General features: G+C 33.4%; 1 protein-coding gene and 1 long non-coding RNA gene across 2 annotated transcripts; both read right to left on the minus strand.

Annotated features, from left to right (window-relative positions):
- Positions 1 to 1,004: 1,004 nt before the first annotated feature.
- Positions 1,005 to 1,439, minus strand: LOC136061696 (uncharacterized mitochondrial protein AtMg00240-like). The gene has a single exon (XM_065759790.1). The coding sequence runs from the start codon at positions 1,437 to 1,439 to the stop codon at positions 1,005 to 1,007; it is 435 nt and encodes a 144-aa protein (XP_065615862.1).
- Positions 1,440 to 18,504: 17,065 nt separating this feature from the next.
- LOC136061693 (uncharacterized) lies at positions 18,505 to 19,531 on the minus strand. Its single transcript, XR_010623530.1, has 3 exons — positions 19,371 to 19,531; positions 19,015 to 19,057; positions 18,505 to 18,717 (listed from the first exon to the last, which is right to left on the minus strand). It is a non-coding gene; the product is annotated as an uncharacterized LOC136061693 (long non-coding RNA).
- Between the last annotated feature and the right edge of the window lie 478 nt (positions 19,532 to 20,009).

Genomic DNA, 20,009 nt, shown 5'->3' on the forward strand with positions numbered 1-20,009 from the left:
GGAAGCAGTTTGGAAAGGAACCAATATACATTGGTTGATGCTATGGTCAAGTAGCGGAATCCGGGAAGCTAGAGAAGAAATAGGTTCGGCGTAACCTCGTTGGAGCAAGAAGCTTGGAGGGCTTAGGTACTTGGGTAGATTAGGCTTGGAGGGTCTTCTGCTATTCATGTATCCCAACTACATTCTTTAGTGGATTATTTGACCGCTTGGAGGGCGGCGGAGAGGTTTTACGCCGAGGACTTCAGTTTCCTCTTCGATAACACATCATGTGTTGTCCGTGTGTTTGCATCTTCTTTCCCTTTACCTTTGCCTTATATTTACTGCTGTGGATGTGTTTATATTTGGCTTAGATTGTTCTATCAATTCAGTTATAAGCTTGTTATCATATTCCGCACATTAATTGTTTGATATAAAGTTTGAATTGGTATTTTTTGTTATTTGGGGTCTAAACGTTCAAAGGTGTTTTATACCCTTTTTGAACTTTCATCACGTGTGAACAATTCTCACTTAAATACATCACTAAACTACAAGCGTTTAATCAAAGTTACACTGTACAATCAAAACTACAATGTTAAGCTGTTGTTCATCTTATCTCTGCACTTCTTTCTTCTTCTGTCGCATTCCTTTTCTTGCTTTCTAATCTGAATCATAATCTTGATACGCCCCCTCAAGATGACAATCAGGACTGTAAATGTTCACAATGTTCATCTTCGCAAGTAAAACCTTCAATTGTTGACCACTGAGTGCTTTTGTAAGCAGATCAGCTAGCTATAAGTGAGTAGAAATGAAAAACAATCTTATGACTTTATCTTCAACCTTATCTCTAACCAAGTGACAGTCTATTTCTATATGTTTAGTTCTCTCATGAAACATAGGATTCTCACCAATATATATATAGCTGCTTAGTTATCACAAAACAGCATTGCAGGTTTTGGATGATACACTTCTAAATCTCTCAACAAAGCTAATATCTAAGTCATCTCACACACAGTCATTGCCATGGCTCAATATTCTGCTTCTGCAGAAGACCTAGACACTATAGATTGCTTTTTAGACTTCCATGAAACCAGAGAATTACCCAAAAAGACACAATAACCAGTGGTTGATCTTCTAGTGTCAACACAAGATGCCCAATCTGCATCTATGAATGCCTTTAAGTGCAAATCTGAGTTGGATGATAATAAGATACCTTGTCCAAGACTTCCCTTGATATACTGCAACACCTTATAGGTTGCATCCAAGTGAGGTTTTCTTGGTTTGGATAGAAATTGACTCAACTTATTCATTGAATATATGATGTCTGTTCTGGTAATGGTTAAATATATCAACATGCCAACTAGCCTTCTATAAATGCCAGGATCAATTAACAACTCCCCATGGTATTTGCTCAACTTTAAGTTTTGCTCCATAGGAACTTTGCTGAGCTTGCAAACTACCATGCCTGCATCTTTGAGCACTTCCAAGTCATATTTCCTTTGACATAAGGAAATACCTTTATCTAATCTTGCCACTTAAGGCCAAGAAAGAATTTTAAATTTCCAAGATCCTTTAGTTTGAACTCTTGATCCAAGAACACTTTAAGTTCTTCAATAGCTTGAATATCATTGCTGGCTATAAGAATATCATCCACGTAAACTAAAAGTGCTATGAATGACTGATTAAACTTCTTGGTGAAAAAGGAGTAACCCGATCTTGACTGTTTGAATCCACATTTGAGAATAGTGGATGAAAATTTTGAGTACCACTGCCTTGAAGCCTGCCTAAGGCCATACAAGGATTTGTTAAGCTTGCACACTATGTTCTCCCCCTTACTGTGGAATCCTGGAGGCAGATGCATGTAAACCTCCTCATGAAGCTCTCCATGAAGGAAAGCATTGTTAACATCAAGCTGAGTTAGGTGCCAAACCCTCACAGCAGAAATGACAAGCAAAGTTTTAACAGTGGTCATTTTAGCAACTGGAGAAAAGGTATCAATGAAGTCCAAACCCTCTTGCTGTGTAAACCCCTTAGCTACAAGATGGGCCTTATACCTTTCCACTGTGCTATCAGCTTTATACTTTACTCTATAGACCCACTTGCACTCAATGGCCCTTTTATGAGATGGTAAGGGAGTAAGAGACCAAGTTTGGTTGGATTCTAAGGCAGCAATCTCAGCAGCCATTGCAGTTTGCCATTTAGGATCTTGGACAGCCTTATGATAGGAATTTGGTTAAGAGACAACAGTGATAAGAGAGCAAAAATGGGCATAGGATGGAGATAAAGTAGAAGAACCAAAAAAATGTGATAAGGGGTATTTTGTACCTGAGGTGTGTGAGGCTGAACCAGACTTGATGGCATGATTGGAATGGTCAAACTAATCAATAATAACATTGCTGCACTTATAGTCTTGCAAATAGGAAGGAGGCTTAGACACTCTAGTGGATTTCTTCAAAGATGGAGTTGAAGAAATAATAGTATGGTCAGTGATGGAAGGATTAGAACTTTCAGTAAAAACAGGAAGAGGGACATCACAAGATGGAGAAGTAGATTTATCAGGTGATGGAGAGTTTAGTAAAGGATTAGAAGGTGAAACAGAAAAATCAGGATCAGGAATGGGCTGAGTGATGACAGAATAAAAATGGGATGCTAAAGGAGAATCAAACAAGGCAGATTGGGAGGTGTTAGAGGTATCTAAAGGAGGAAAAAGGTGAGGAAAAGTGATATTTGAGTGAGGTGGGGAAGAATAAGTGGATGAAATGAAAGGAAACACAGTCTCATGAAAGGTGACATCTCTAAAGACAAAAATTTTCTTAGTGACCAGATTGAGTAATTTGTAACCTTTGACACCAAATGGGAAACCCAGAAAAACATAGGGAATAGATCTAGGATCAAATTTAGATCTGTTATGAGACAAGGTGGACGCAAAACAAAGGCAACCAAAAACCTTTAAATGAACAAAAGAAGTTGGTTTATTGTAAAGTTTCCCAAAAGGAGTTTTATTTTCTAAAATGAAAGAAGGCAGTCTATTGATGATGTATACAGTAGTCAAAACACATTCACCCCAATAGGAAATAGGCACATTAGACTGAAATTTTAATGCTCTAGCAATGCTTAAAATGTGTTGATGTTTCCTCCGCACAACAGAATTTTGTTGTGGAGTGGCAACACAAGAATGTTGATGTATAATCCCATGAGCAACATAGAATTCTTTAAGGAAAAATTCATGAGCATTATCAGTTCTAATTGCTTTAATATTGGTGTGAAATTGTGTTGATATCATTTTGTAAAAGGAAATCAATAAGGGTCTAGTTTCTGATTTGGACTGCATAAGATAGACCCATGTTGATCTAGTTGCATCATCAACAATGGTGAGGAAATATCTAAAACCATTATGAGTGGATCTTGCAAAAGGACCCCAAACATCACAATGAATGAGATCAAAAGCATTAGTGGAAAAATGATTAAAAGAAGGGAATGGAAGTCTTTTGTGTTTTGCAATGGGACAAAGGGCACAATCTTTATTACTATGTATAGTGCTTACATCAGGAAGAAGATCACACAAGACCTGAAGTTTAGCATCTGATACATGACCTAATCTAAGATGCCAAAGATAAGATTTTGTGGTAACAGGAATATCCACAACATTATTTGCAAAAGAATTGAAAGCAGATCCTAATATAGAAGAAACAGTTGAAACTGATTTGCAAGATTCTGAAGATTGTAGCAGATAGAGATTATGATGCAGCTTACCCACTCCAATCATTTTCCAATAAGAAAGGTCTTGTATAAGACACATATTTGACAGGAAAATGAAGCAACATGATAGACTTTTGGTTAGTTGACTAATGGATATCAAGTTGAAAGTGAAAGAAGGAACACAGAGGACATTTTCAAGAATTAAACTAGAAGTTACTTGAATAGTTCCTATGTGTATGACAACAACTCTTTCACCATTAGGCAGTTGAACAAAAGTGGTTATAGAGCTAGTAATTTTAGTGAACAAATCAACTGAATGAACTATGTGATCTGTTGCACTTGTATCAAGAACCCAAGTATCTTAACTAAATGTTGTTTTGTTTGAAGGATTAACAGCAAAAATAGAGTGTTGCATGCTCAAACATATTGAGTTTAGGAAAAGATCATCTGAAATACCTAAAATGGCAGAATTGGCTGTGTGAATTGCTTCATTAGAATTACCAGAACTGGATGCATAAGAATTCAACAGGGAAATCAATTGCAGATACTATTCTGGAGTGAAAGAAAAATTGTTCCTCTGATGCACAGCCTCAATCTGAGCTTGATCACAATCCATCATGACCTTATTAGCCATAAGAAGCCTTCCCTTTTGCTTGTAGCCTGGTGGAAATCCAACAAGCTTATAGCATTTCTCCTTGACATGCCCAACCTTTCCACAATAGCTACACATAGGTCTTCCCTTTCCAACATTCCCTTTGAAATTTTTGCCAGGAAAAGAACCTTGATTGAAGACTTGATTCTTGACAGCCAGAGCAGTAGATTCCACTGAAGGAATGGCATGAACACTAGAAATTCATCTTCCTGGTTTACCAAAGAAAAAGTCTTATCCACAGATGGAACAGGTTCCATCATAAGAATCTGAGTCTTGACTTGTGAGTAACAATCATTCAATCCATTAAGAAATCACATGATTGAATCTTGGTGGTGAAGATGCACAATCTTCTCATTCACACCACAAATACATTTTCCACATGAACACGATGGCAAAGGCCTCAGATTCAACAGTTGATCCCAAGAAGCTTGAAGATCAGTGAAGAAACTTCTTACTATAGAATCTCCTTGCATCACAGAGGAAATTTACTTCTGAAGTTGAGAAATCCTTGGTCCATTTGCTTGTAGGAATCGATTCTTAAGAGCATTCCAGACCTCCAAAGCTGTGTCTCTGTAAATGACACTAGCAGTAATATGAGATGAAACTGAATTCAAGATCCATGATGAGATCATTGAATTGCACTTAGACCATGCCTTTTTCTCAAGTGGTGTAATCGCCATTGATGCAGTGATGGATCCATCTACAAACCAGAGCTTACTCTTAGCATCTAGAGTCATCCTCATTGCTCTAGCCCAATTAGGGTAGTTATCCTCAATGAAAGGTTGAACAACCAGGATCGCACCAGGAGATTCACCATGGTGCAAGAAAAACGGGCTTCCAGGATCTTCCAATGGAGAAAGCTCTCGTGTAGAAGAAGACGAAGTAGTATTTGACGCCATTAACAAGGGGTCAAGCTTTGATACCATATGAGAAAGTACAGAGAGCCAAGAATTGAAAGAAGATAGGAAGCTCAAGCTAGAGAGAATCTTGGAAAGAAGAAAGTTTTGTATATTACTCAAATTGAATGAATCTGTACAGTGATCTATGCCTAAATACAGAAAACAGAGCAAACAAAAATATCCCAAACTATGCGGAAACAGTTACAACATGTGTGCTTGTTAGTTGAGTCACATGTGAACAATTCTCACTTAAATACATCACTAAACTACAAGCGTTTAATCAAAGTTACACTGTACAACCAAAACTACAATGTTAAGTTGTCATTCATCCTATCTCTGCACTTCTTTCTTCTTCTATCCCATTCCTTTTCTTGCTTTTTGATCTGAATCATAATCTTGATAGGTTATAATTTGAATAACTAAATATATAGTTAACGATATGTAAATACTTGACAATATAAAAGGTTAATAATTTAACCCTATTCATTTTTAAGTATTTTGTTCTAATCACCCTACCGCCAAAAAGAAAATAGCTTGTCTCTTTAAACCATGATTTATTATTTTGGGTAACTTTGTATGTTATATTTCTTCCATATATATGAAGATGAGCCCCAAAAATATGAAATTCACCTCTATGTAAGAAAGAATCTGTATACAATCATTACACAAAATAGAATCTCTGAAACAACCCCGAATTAAGAAGTTAAAGGGAAACTTTGGTTCAATTTTTTATTTAAAACTTTGACATTAAAAAAAATATAATAGAAGTACTGTACAGTTAGACATATTACATATTTCAAATGAAAATCTTGAGGTTATATAAAAGAAAGATTATCAATATTATTAGGTTATTTTCTCATTATAGTTGAATTTAGTAGTTGTGGGAGTGAGGGCCCAAATTCGTATATTAGGCCTTGGGCCTCTAAAGCCAGGGATATGTCCGAGGAGGATTAAATAATTGGGAGGAGTCCCGAAGTATAGAATTGCATAAGGAAAGAATGGAGGAATATAGTCCGAGGAGGATCTCCTTCTCAGATACGATGAATATTGATCAAGTTTGTATTTGGGCGATTTCGGTGACCTTCTAGGAAGTTTCAACGATAAATATGAGATCCAGGCACATACAAAGGCGATAAGAACTCAGAAATATCTAAAGGAAAAGCTGCTACCACCGCATTAAATGCACTGCAACAACTTTCCTAGCAGCATTTATGTGGAGAAGACACGTCTCAGTTATTACCACTCACCAAAAGCCAAAAAGGATGTCTGATGAGACATGCACTCAAGTGAAGGCCTAGATAATTAACAAGTGTAGGATCAAGATAGTGAGAAAGGAACTACATAAGGGAAAAGATGCCCCATGAGAAGGGGATCAGAAAAGGAAGAAAGAAAAAAGAGAAAAGGAATTACTGTAGCACGAGGAATTGTATTAACTTTCAGAACAATTGGTTTAATTCATAATCCATCTCCTCGGACAATCATTTCATCAAGTTTTACGTTTGTGTTTCATGCTTATTCATCTTTTAAATCCTTACTAGCCGTTGTCTAATCCACAAAAAGCCTAGCTCTTTCACTCAGTATCTACAAATTTAATGTATTGGGCTCATTGGGCCTATACCCCATATCCTTAGGGTTTGGGCTACAAATTGTGACCTTACAGTAGTTATTTTAATTTCATTTCAAAATTATTTATTATAATAAAAGAATTTAATAAATGTGTCATTCATTTTCCATATTTAGTATATTTTTAAAAATTATTGAATTTTTTTTAAGCAAATAATAATAATAATTTATTTATTTATTTCTTCATTTTACTATAATTTAAAATAATTTTATTTTTTAGTTCAAATATAATATGTGTGTTTCTTATTAAAACTAATTAAGTAAATACTAGAAAAATCTTATTAGGTAAAGAAATGAATTTTCAATCTATTATATTATTATATTTCATAAAATTAAATAATCTAAAAAAAGAAAATCATGGCGAGTTATTTCAATATCCCTTTCCTCACATGGGCGGGATAAGGTGGAGTAATTGGCCGGGTTTAAAATTCAACTTATTTGGTTTACAAGGGACAATACTTCAAAAGTTGACTGCTTCGTATATCTTATTTAGACATCAATTGTCAAAAAATGGACCCCGCACAAATTCCGCGTTAAAAATAAGTTAAATAAATAAATTAAAAATTAAAGTTATACCAAATAGATACTAAATAGATTCCATGCCTGTGAGGTGGGGTGGTGAAGAAGTAAGTTTTGTGGACAAATCATTTCTCTAAAATCAAACTCTTATTATCTATGTAAGATATTAGAGGACCTTGAGACAGGATAAGGGTATTTTATAAGAACAAAACTAACTTTATTACAAAGCATTTTTTTATAAATTGAAATAACAAAGTTTTTTGATAACCAATTGAAATAACAACTTAAGTGATAGGAGTCATATAAAAATGTAATAAATAAATTTCGAAATTATTTATTCTATTTTGTGTTTAAATGTTAAGTGATACTAAGAATATTATGATATTCTTAATACATAAGTATTATAAATTCTGTCCCGGATTTTAAATAACAACTAAAATGCATAATTAAGAAAATTATTAATCCCCCTCAAAAAAAATAAAAATTATTAATGAAAAAATAATTTGATAAATCCAATTTTATATTTTTATAGTAATCATTTTCCCTTGTTTTTTAGAGATGCTACAGGGCTTCCCGTCTCGCATGTCCTAGAAGCTTCGTGTAAATTGTTGCAGGACAACGAAAATGATACTTCACCAAACATGTACCTTATTGTTGGGGGTGATAAGTGTTGGGGAAAAATCCTAATCCGCTCTATGTCTATGCGTAAATTAAAATATATAACTATCAAACAATAGCAATATTATGAAATAAAAAATTTCCAGCAAGCACAACTTAAACACAATCACACAAAATAACATATCTTATGTGAAAAGCCCTCTGGTGTAAAGGGAAAAACCACAAGGCAGCTCCGAAAAATATTCACTATGAAATAGAGATTACAACTATCAAGTTTATGTTTAACTTGAGTCAACAATAAATTAGATATACAACAAATAAATCTCAAGAGTAATTACAATCTCACCACAAAGTCAATAGAAAAATCTTTCTCTGAATACTCCAACTCTCCATGGTTGTAGCACTCAAAAACTCCATGAGAACTCAACCAATTTATCTTTCTTGTGTGTAACTTGAGCAAAGAAAAATGTCACATTTTTCTTTTTCACTCTCTCACTCTCTCACTCTTTATCTCTTCATTCAGACTGCACCACTCAAGTGCCTGAATATCTCTTTGTGTTTTGCTCACTCTAAAACTCACACAAAATGGCCGAATATGGCTCTCTATTTCAGCTCTTCACTCAAGGCCGAATGGCCTTTGCTTCTTTCTTTTCTTTTTCTTCAGCGTGTCCAACACACTTGCTCAGATTTGCATCACTTCTCAGTAAGTGCCCATTTGTTTCCATTTTTTAAGCCCAAAAAGCCCATTTTGAAAAAAGCCAATGTCCAAAGCCCGTTTGGCTGAGACCAAAACGCAACTTTTTTGAAAAAGTTGCGTTTTGGGTTTATGAAGAAAATGCGCAGGATCGGAAAGGAGCTCAGAGCTCCATTTTGGAAAAAGCCCCATGCGCGTTTGAAATTTATTCGTTGGATCACAGGGAAATTACCATATTACCCTTTCACACCATTCCTCATTTCTCTCATCTCTCTACTCTGCCCTCTACCCTCTCAAAAACAAATTTCCAAATCCAAAAAAAAAAAAAAAAAATCTATAACAAATTCCCAAATTAGTTAAGGAAAAAAAAAAATCAATCCTTTGCAAATTAGGATTCCTCAAAATGCAAAACAAAAAAAATCAGAATATGGCAAAATCTTTCAAATGGAGTTTGTACCCATCTTGCGGTGGATGGATTATGGAGGTTTGGAGAAGAAGTTGAAGAGTTCCCGATCTGAACCATCCCTTTTGTGAGTGGTTGAATTTAGAGAAAAATAAAAGAATCAAGAAGATCAGGGTGAAGAAGTGCTAAGAAAAAAAAAAAAAAAAAAAGGAAGAAGGAGAGCTCTGGAACGTTCTGGAGTTTGGAGGAATGGATGGGTGTTACAGACGAAGTGCTAAGAAAAAAAAAAAAAAAAAAGGAAGAAGGAGAGCTCTGGAACATTCTGGAGTTTGGAGGAATGGCAGGGGAAAAAAAGGAGGAAAGAAGGATAAAAAAGAAAAGAATAAGGGTATGTGTGTGGAGGGGAAAAAAAGCAGGGCAAAAAAAAGAAAGAAATGCCGTGTGCGGAGGATAAAAAAAGAGGGAAAAAAAAAAGGAAATGTTATCACAATATTTTCACAATTCTTTCACAATAAATTTTAAGGGTTAGGTTATTATTAGCTAATATAGGTGAGAAAAAAATAATTTTTTTAGAAAGAGAAAAAAATAATTTTAATAGTATGTTAAAATTAAAATCAGTATCAATTTTTATCACAATATTTTCACAATGCTTTCACAATAAATCTTAAATCTTAAGTGGTAGGTTATTATTAGCTAATATTTGTGAGAAAAAAATAATTTGTTTAGAAAGGGAAAAAAACAATTTTAATAGTACGTTAAAATTAAAATCAGTATAAATTTTTATCACAATACTTTCACAGTAAATCTTAAGTGGTAGGTTATTATTAGCTAATATTGGTAAGAACAAAATAATTTTTTTAGAAAGAGAAAAAAATAATTTTAATAATACGTTAAAATTAATATCAGTATCAATTTTTATCATAATACTTTCACAATAAATCTTAAATGGTAGATTATTATTAGCTAATATTGGCGAGGAAAAAAAAAATTAGAAAGAGAAAAATTGATTTAAGTATGAAACAAACTCCTTTATATTTACATTGTCCTTTTTGGTAATTTACCACTCAAACCACCACTTTTATAAGTGCCAATCAAATATTCAGTTTTTTTAAAAAACACTTTTTAACCGTTTTTACCAAACAACCAATTTAAAAAAAAAAAACATTTTTTTATTATGCACTTTTTAAAAACTCCACTTTTTAAAAAAAAAAAATCACTTTTTAAAAAACTGAACCAAACTCAACATAAGAGAAATCAGACCTTCCCACGCATGCTCAGCTTTGCATTAGACCAAAAAAAACTGACTTTGTGGGCTTGAGAAGACAAGCTCATTAATGAGCTTTAAGCCATGTGGGCTAGACCCACACGGTGCATTGCACCTAACAATAAGAACATTAATTAAATAAAATGCAAATTTTAGAAATTTTGATTAAAGTCATGTGTTCGCTTATAATGAAATATTAATTCTTGCAACGGCGAAAAAATAACCCAAAAAATTAAAAAATAAAAGTTCATGCTGTCGAGTCATGGTCGTTGTGGATCGAACTCCGTGGGCGTGTTGCTTCCAATCCAAAGGGCATTATATGAATTTTATATTTATAACTATTAATTAGAATATTACATCAAAAACACTTGGTCGAAACAGTTTAATTATGACACACTTTAGACAAATCTAAAAAACTTCTTTAAAGCATGTATGCAAATGCATATTTAAACAATAATTTTCAGTATTTAAACAACATTACATATATTTTCACACACTTTTTCTCTTACATGTATTTTTAAAAAGTACAAATAACATTACTAAAACAACATTACCAAACAAACCCTAAATTTAAATTCTTTGTATCGATTAAAATAGAAATATTTTAAAGGACCTTTTATATCAAAAAAAAAAATTTCTCAAAAAAAAAAGCTAATCTCAAACTCAAAAGTCTGTATATATGGCTTCAATTCTTAAACTTGTTATTTGGATTTAAATTTCATTATTTTCAGCCTCTATTTCCATGAATGTGGAATTTTTCATTTTTCTCCGTAATAAACAATTGCAGATCAAATGCGGAGAGATAGATTAAGATAACACATACCTTCGTCTCCAACCCAACCACCAATTGCACTGTTGGACAAGTTTAGACTTATTAACTCCTTGAAAGGCCATAACAAATAAACGTTGAGGAACCAAATTTTAGTTGCTTTAAAAGGCCAACCCTCGAAAGGTATTTGTATATTGTTGAGGGAGAGCTCAATTACGTGACTTGTGGTGAAGTTGCATGTAAGTTGCTCCAAAGTACAGCAGTCACTCTCTGTATCGCCAACCCATGAACGGAGAAGACTATCAGTAGCACCATTGGATTTGATAAACGCCTTGATTTCTAAAAGTGCCAACTTCTCTTCTTTAAAGCAGCCTCTACTCCCATGGATTTGAACCAAAACTACCATACCCCAGAATATGCACTTGGCTAAGGTTCTCCACTCCGTTGAAAAATGATCTTATCCTGCCAATGCTAGACCGGTGTTCATATATTTAAGGTAGCACAAGGAGTCAAGCTAATGCTGGAAAATGAGGGCCATACTAGCGAGGAAAAATGGGCTATACACTCCTCAATCATCTTTACTCTTTTAGAGCATACACACTAAAGCTCTTATTTTATAAGTGCCTCTTTGTTTCAACTTTCCAACCCAAAAAGCGCATCTTGAAAAAAGCAAATACAAAAAGCCTGTTTGATCAAGTATAAAACACAATTTTTTGGAAAAAGTTGCATTTTGGGTTTGTGAAGAGAATGTGCAATGCCATAAAAGAGCTCTGAGGTGCATTTTGGAAAAAGTCTGTGCGCGTTGAATCAACTATCCGTTGGACTCTGTAGAATTTACCAAATTACCCTTCAATAAATCAGAAGATGTCCTCAGTTCTCACTAGAGGCAGAGCCACGTAGTGGCTTGGGGGGGCCCGGCCCCTGCAAAAAAAAAAAAAAAAAAAAAATTTACTAGAGTAGATAGAAAAAAAAAAAAAATTGGGCCCCCCCAATATTGGACAGCTGGCCCCCTATGCCCAATTCTCAACTATTCTCCCAAGCCTAGCTCAAATATTCTCCCAAGCTCAACTTTAGTTTTAGGCCTTATCACCTTATGTACTCCAAATAAAACAAGCTGGTCCGCTCAAGTCCAAACACTGAAAACAAAACTTCACTTTCTCTTCATATCAAAAAATCCACACACTAATCCACGGAATCCTTTTCTTTACTTCTTATTCTTTTGTTTTCTTTGATACAATTTCATTTCCACTGGTACCGTTACCTACCTACTAGCCCCTAAAACTCCAGTCCTCTGTATTCACAGTCCGAGAAAAAAAAAATCCTAACCAATTTTTTCTTTCTTCATCAGCTTTAGTTTTGGAACTTGGTGACTGGTGAGTTTTCTTCTCTTTCTTAAGCATTAGAATTCATCTCTTTTTAGTGTCTTTTTTTGATTTTCTCAACTATCTACACCTAAATATTCACATGCTCTTTATATTTTCATATATTTTTTAGAGAAATACATGATTGAAGGCATGGGGAGATTGTTTGTGATGAGTCTTGAAGGGAAGATCTAAAGTTGGAGGCAGTCAGGCAGAGGTAGTAGGCATTGCCACACGGGTGATCCATCTTTGCACTTTGTGAAGACAAAGTTTCTAAAGTAAAATTTTTTGATTTATTACCTATTTTTGATTAGTTAGATATCATGTAGCTATGAATGTGGTTGTGGGTGTTGTTAAATTGTTTGGTTTATGTTGTGTACCAATACTTGTGTGTTTAATTTTTGTTTTTTGTTTGAGGGGTTATTATTAATTAAAGTCGTATTAAAAATGGGTTGTATGTTTAAATTATAGTGGAAATCTTTTTTTCTTGAGTATAAATAACATCCATATAACTAAGTAAAAATTTCTAATTAAAATTTTATTTTTTAAACTTCTTTTCAGGTTAATTTTTGAGTCATATTCTTAAAGCTAAAAGAATTATGAGCAAACAAAAAACAATTGATGTATTCTTTAAAAAAAAAGATGTTAGCAATTTAGAAATTAGGATGCCTGTGGCTGTAGAAACAAATGTTGATACTTCAATGCCTGATGAACACCTTGATCCTTCCAAATGTTCAAGAATTCAATCTGAAGAGATAGATCGTGATCCAGGATCACGTAAACAAATATGTGAATTCTCTATCAATAAACAAGATGAAATCCGACGAGCTTATCTCAAAGAAGGTCCATATCAACCTAAAAATATAGACTATCCATACAACGATGATACTTATCGTCGTTGATTTCAACCTTCATGATTCGAATCGGCCCCCCCATGTAAAAATTTCTGGCTACGCCCCTGGTTCTCACACCAAATTACCCTTGCTGCCTATTTGTTTCATCTCATCTCTTTGCCTCAAATGGTGGTGCCAAAGTGGGTCTTGATTCTTGATGAGCCATAAGGCAAAGCCTCACTGCAAGAAGGAAACTGTGACTCACAAAAATCACTTTGCGTGGGTGTGGGCTGAGAGAGGTATTGAAGATTTTTGGTGAAATTAAGAGAAATTACTTGTGAAGATCAAGATGAAGAAGTGCGTGGATGTGGGTTATGTGGCTGAATGTGTGGAGGAAAGTAGAAAAAGAGAAAAAAGAAATGGTATGTTCTGGAATGAGAGTGGACGAATTCTAGAAGCTTGATCTTCTAGTGTGTTATGGTGAAGAAGAAAAGTCAAAAGTGAAGATAGGGAGAAGTAAAGAATACGTGTGTGGAGAAGAAAAAAAGATGAAAGAAAATAATAAACATGTGATGAAAGAAAAAGAGATAAAGAAAAAAAAAATAATAAAGAATAAAAAATTAAAACTAAGAAATGCTACTATAATATTTTCACAATATTTTCATAATAAATCTTAAGTGATGGGTTGTTACTAGCTAATACTAGTGGAAAAAAAATTAAGTGGTATGTTCAAATTAAAATCAGTAACAACTTATCACGTATTATTTGTTGTGAAAATATTGTAAAAATATTTTTACAACAAATTTTAGTTAACAATAAATTAATATTGTTGTTATTATTATTGTAGAGTGAATGGCCCAAATCATATATTGGGCCTTGGGCCTTGACCAAGAGCATTAGTAGTCCGAGGACGAACGAATAGAAATAAATGGCTCAGACTCATGACTTAAGGAGCTGGATGCAAGTGGGATGGTGGTCTGAGGGGGAATACCTACTCGGATAAGCTAAACACAAATTAGATGTAGGCCCTATAAATCGAAGTGACCTTCCAAGAAGTTCCAATGATAGGAACGGGCCTTACGAACATGCGAGAAGGAAGGGAACCCAAAATATCTCAAGGAAAGCTGCTACTACCGCATTAAATGCACTGTAGCTACTTTTCTGACCGTATTTATGTGGAAAAGACCTCTGAACAGTACTGTCTTGTCTACCGTAACTTACAGAAAGCCAAAGAGGGTGTCTGATGAGACAGACACTCAAGTGAGAGCTCAAATGATCGATAGATGTAGGATCAAGATGGCTCAAGAGGATCTATATAATGTAAGGTACCATTCACGAAAGGAGGGATCGGAAAAATAGAAAAAGAATACTATAGCAATTAAAATTGTACGTGTACCCAACTACTATCGATTTATATGACAAAAGACCTCTTCAGACATAAAATTCATTGAGCCCTATTTTTCTTGTTCTTACTTGATCATCTTTTAAATCCATACTAGCCGTTGTCAAATTCATTAGGGCTTAGTTCTCCAACCTACTCTCTACAAATTTATTATACTAGGCTTACTGGGCCAAGATCCCATACATCTTGGGTTTGGGTTGCAAAACGTGTCCCTACAATTGGCACCATCTGTAGAAAGAACTAGTGCAATAATGAGTGCAACGCCTAATTATGGTAGGATCAGGCCTACACCAAGCAGAGTCTATGGGATCCTAGTATGGTGACCCCTTTTTCAACCTTGAGCGGAGAGGTGATCGTGAAGGGAGTGTGCATACCACACATACTAATAGGAGTCAACCTCAAGGTGGAAGCCATATCTCCCATGCAAAGAGTAACAAGGGCATGTCAAAGGATTCACAAGAAAAAGGTGTTTATATTCAGTAGTTTATGAATCTGGTTCAAGATCTTGTATCACCAAGAATTTGTAAACTCTAAAATATAAACACCAAGTGTTGATTCAAGTCCACAAGACATCAGCACTAATTCATCTTGTGATTGCCCATTTCTTACTCTATAAAATAACTAAAATTCAAAACATGTGGGGGATTGTTGGGTATGTTTTTAAAATTTAAAAGGAAACTAATTTTATTAAATGGTGGGTGCCACGTGGATTTCTATGGACCAAAACTAATAAGTTGCCCGTGTGATGCATGGATAATATTGTAATGTTTTATGTAAATTTTTTTTTAGAAAATATAATACATATATTATAACATATTTATTATAAAACTTTGTTAGCAATGAGTTCATCATAAAAAGTAATAATTATAAATTACACACATATATCTATTATAATTATTTTGTCCAAGTAATGAACAATAATTAAAACAACTCTGGAGTAATATTGTATAATAAAAGTTTATAAAAGCATATTAATTCATTCTATATTATTGATTTTCATCATTAGTCTCTCCATCTTCAATGTTTGAAGTTTAGTCCGTCCATATTTGTTTAATTTTTTTAGCTTTCATCACTTTTTCTTTTTGTTGCATCATTTGTGTTAATCACTAATGAATTGGCACTAGGAGATTTTTGATTGGATCTTATTAAGTTTGGACTTTGTCACTAAGATTTTTCGTAGGTATTTGCATTTATATTAAATTTCAATGATGTGACAGTTTTTTCTAAATGTTTTTATTTTTTATTTTCGTTAATTTTGGAATAGTGCAAAGAATTAATATAGCATATAGGATTGTGTATTTTTTTTTTCTTCCATACCTTTTTGTCATTTGAAGGTGCATCAAAAATCTTAGCAACTATCTAATTTTCAAAACCATTATTTAGATTGAATTCATTGAAATGAAGTAGGAAAATCTATTTTTTTTCCTTCTTTTTTTTTTTTTTTTTTTGCAAATCACGTGGGATTCCTTCTCCAATATCAATAGTTTTACAATAATTTAAATAAGTTGTACCTCAGTTTATTTTTCAGCGAGATCTCTTGTAGATTTATTTAGGATTTTCTTGGCATCTTGGTCAAATATCACAAAATTTGTTTTGTCAGTTGCATAAAAAAATTCAATTTGAATCATGTATTTCAAGTAGTTTAGAAGTAGTTTGCAATTGTATGTATGTGTGTATATATATATATATATATATAGTAGTTATAGTGAGATAAATATGTTATAAATATTTGGAGAGTATGTAGTTAATGTGAGCACCTCTAACTTTGGGATAGAAAATTTTGTTTTTGTTTCACATTTTACACACCAAGATGATCCTGCTTGTTGTTTGACATTGCTTTCACAAAGTATGCACAAAATGTAATACCAACCCATTGTTGTATCAATGTTTCTTATTGTTGCAATATCCTAGCAGTTCACATCTTGCAATGAACTTTGAAATTAATATGTATTATTTTTTTAATATAAATAATATGATGTATTATTTTTTTTTATGTAAATGATGAGTATAATTTGAAATGATTAACAAACTTGTTTCATAGGACCTCGTTCAATTCATTTTATCTTTACTATTGTCTTCATATTATTTAAAGATAAATCCTCCTATTAAATTTTTTTGCATGTATTTTTGGTATTTCTTGTATAGGATCATATTTTTTACCATTCCTATCATTAAAATTTTTTTTTAAAGAAAATATTAATTTAATGGCATGTTGTGAGATAGTATATGCTATTTATTAGACTTTTTGTTATTATAAATTTAGAAATATGCACTTGTCAACTATTTCAATGGCCTCAAGGATCTCAAGATTTATATATATTTTTGTTGCACTGGTCGATGACAGTTATTAATAGACAAAAGCATATTGAATTGAAATTGGGGAAAAATGGAGACATGATTTCATGAGAATGAGATTTTCTAGAAATAACATCTATACATGGGGGAGTAAGAAGAGAGTTTGTAAGAGGGTAAGAGTTTTTGCTTTGATTTACATGTGGGAAGGGTCAAACTTTGGCCATAATATGTAAGGCAATAACTGGACTTGAGTTTTTCATAAAGTTTGGTCTACTTTCAAAAGGTAATCCATTTTGTGGGTTTTGTCAACTCTTTTGCTGAAAGTATTCCATTGGCTCTTCTATATAACCAAAAGGCCATCCCTCTTCCAAACCGGTGTGGAATAGGAAAAAAAATTTTTGAGTTCATCTAATATATTATTTCCTCCATCTTTCTTCAATCTTTATATTGGGCATCCAATGACAAGTTCAAAGTTTTGTTTGTCAGTGCACATTAACAAAACTGTCGTTGTATCCTAAAGAGAGACCGCCTGAGCCATTTGCATCGATAGAGTCATTCCAGTGGGGGCAAAATCACTTCTTTAGGACAACAAATTAAGTTCCATGCCTTGGCTCAAATCGATAAGTTTATATCTCTCTACACTCTCATTTTCTATCTCTAATTTGCTTTGTGTTTTTTAATTAATTTGGGCAATTTTCAAACCTTATTTCCAACATATATATTCTTATCCAAAAATAATTAAGACAGATTTATTGCCCACAAGGCCACAACTAATTCGTGAAATCATAGTTGATTCCTTGCAAAGTTGCAATACAAATCACAAGCCAATGTATTTCCCTTTTCTATCTATCAATCCACGTTATTAGTTTTCTTTTTTTTCTTTTTCTTTTTTTCTTTTTTAAATGTATTCGCTTAGTTTTTCAAATTTCAATTTTAAATTATTATCGGATTACAAATATTTGAAATTGGTTGTTGACTTTAATCTCTTCTCATTATTACCACATTCACAATATCAGTAGACTGACATGTAAGAATCTTGCCATCATGATTTCATTATTGTTTGAAGTATAATTAGCAATTTTAGGAGGAATCACAGCAGACGTATTCTTGACACAATAGTTGTTGATAGAAGCGTTCATAGTGAGAGCCCATGGTTATATTTTTTTTTATATTGGATTTGTGTAACAAGTAAGATCACAAATCCAGCTTTCAAGTTCTTGTCCTTCCTCTGCTTCAAAATGCACTACAAGAAAAAAGGCTATTGCGACGGGCCAGAAGCGCCGCTAAAGCCCAAAAAAGCGCCGCTAAAGTTACATTTGACCTATAGTGGCGGGTGCTATTGCGGCAGGCCATCCCATCAGTGTTACAGTGCCGCTATAGGTCGATTGCGGCAATCACGAAAAGCGCCGCTATATATGTACCTTTTAGTGGCGGGTGAAGGTTTATTGCGACAGGCACATAACCGCCACCATACGTGTTTATTTCTATTACAAATAATCCTATAATAATTTTAGCTCCACTAAGACAATACCACAAATTTAACCAAATAACACCACAATTGTCTCAAAACTAACATTATATTAACATAGAAATATATTATTAAATACATAACATTGTTTATAACCATCATCATAAAATTAACAAAAGAAAAGATATGGTCATTTGTACACAGAAGGAGTGCCATCACACATTGCGTGATACAAGGAGTGCCTTCAATCCGCAAGGTAGGCGGATTCAATAAAATCATAATTTTAAAAAAGATCCTCATTTTATTCCTTAAGAATTCTCATGGACATCCACACAACCAAGAGTAATATTCTGATAAATATCATTAAGCAACCAACACATATTTAAGTGTTTGCCAATGATACAAGGCACTCAATGCTTGTTATAAAACCACATTAACAACTATGTTGAACTTAGGATACCTCATCAACACGGCACAACAATTTTGGAAGCAAATTAATATTCAAATTAAATTGAAGAAACCAGTGATTCTAAACTCACATTTTGCATATAGGCAGTCCATCATTCCCTTCTCCAAGTCCAGCTACACAACAATGAAAGAAATTTCATAAGTTAGGATTATAATGCAAAGTTACCAAGTCAAAATACATAAAGTTATTATTTTTATCCATGCTTCCAGAACATATCCTTCAATGCATTAATGGGAAAAGAACAAGCTCTAGAATTGAATAAGGATTTCTATCTCATTCTTAGATTTTTTTTTTTTTTTTTCCTTCTCAATTGGTAATTACACACATTCAATAAGTCATGAACAATAAAAATTTATCTCAAACTATGCATTTTTTTGGAACCAAACCCATTTAAAATAAAGTGGAATAAAACTACTAATCACTCACTTTATTCTGGATAGAGAAATTGATGAAGTTGGTATCTACCAAAACTCGATATGGCGGTCCCATCGAGGTGTTGTAATTGAAGAAAAGTGCCGATGAAACCTTCAGCCTATATCGCACAAAATTAGACACGTTACAACACAATATAAACCCTTACAAATCCCAATGCTCCTATACCCAAAATTTAACACCAAAAATCTATATATATATATATATATATTTGATAAATAAATAAATAAATAAAATCTATATATATATAGGCTTTTATAAATACTTAACAAATTCAATGGAAAACTAGATAAATAACAATGGTAAGTTACATATGTTTTTGAGGGTCAAAACATAGTTGCAGAAGCACCCTAAGTATGTCTTACAACCATAGTACCATACCTATTTCCTTTTTGAAACAAACACCAAAAACAAACAGACAAAAATAAAAAAGCATTTTACCATATGGTTAACAAGAACTATAAATGAGTAATCGTTGCCTTGAATCATTGGGATATAACTCAGAGTAGAATGTCACCCAGCCATCAAGTCTAAATTTTCTAATATAGCCATAGCACATGCTCCCCATCCCTACCCCCACCCCCACCCCCCCAATATCCAATATATATATATATATATAATGCATAAGAATCA

The sequence above is a fragment of the Quercus suber genome, unplaced genomic scaffold (genome assembly GCF_002906115.3).
Source record: "Quercus suber isolate HL8 unplaced genomic scaffold, Cork oak 2.0 scaffold_341, whole genome shotgun sequence".
NCBI lineage: Eukaryota > Viridiplantae > Streptophyta > Magnoliopsida > Fagales > Fagaceae > Quercus > Quercus suber.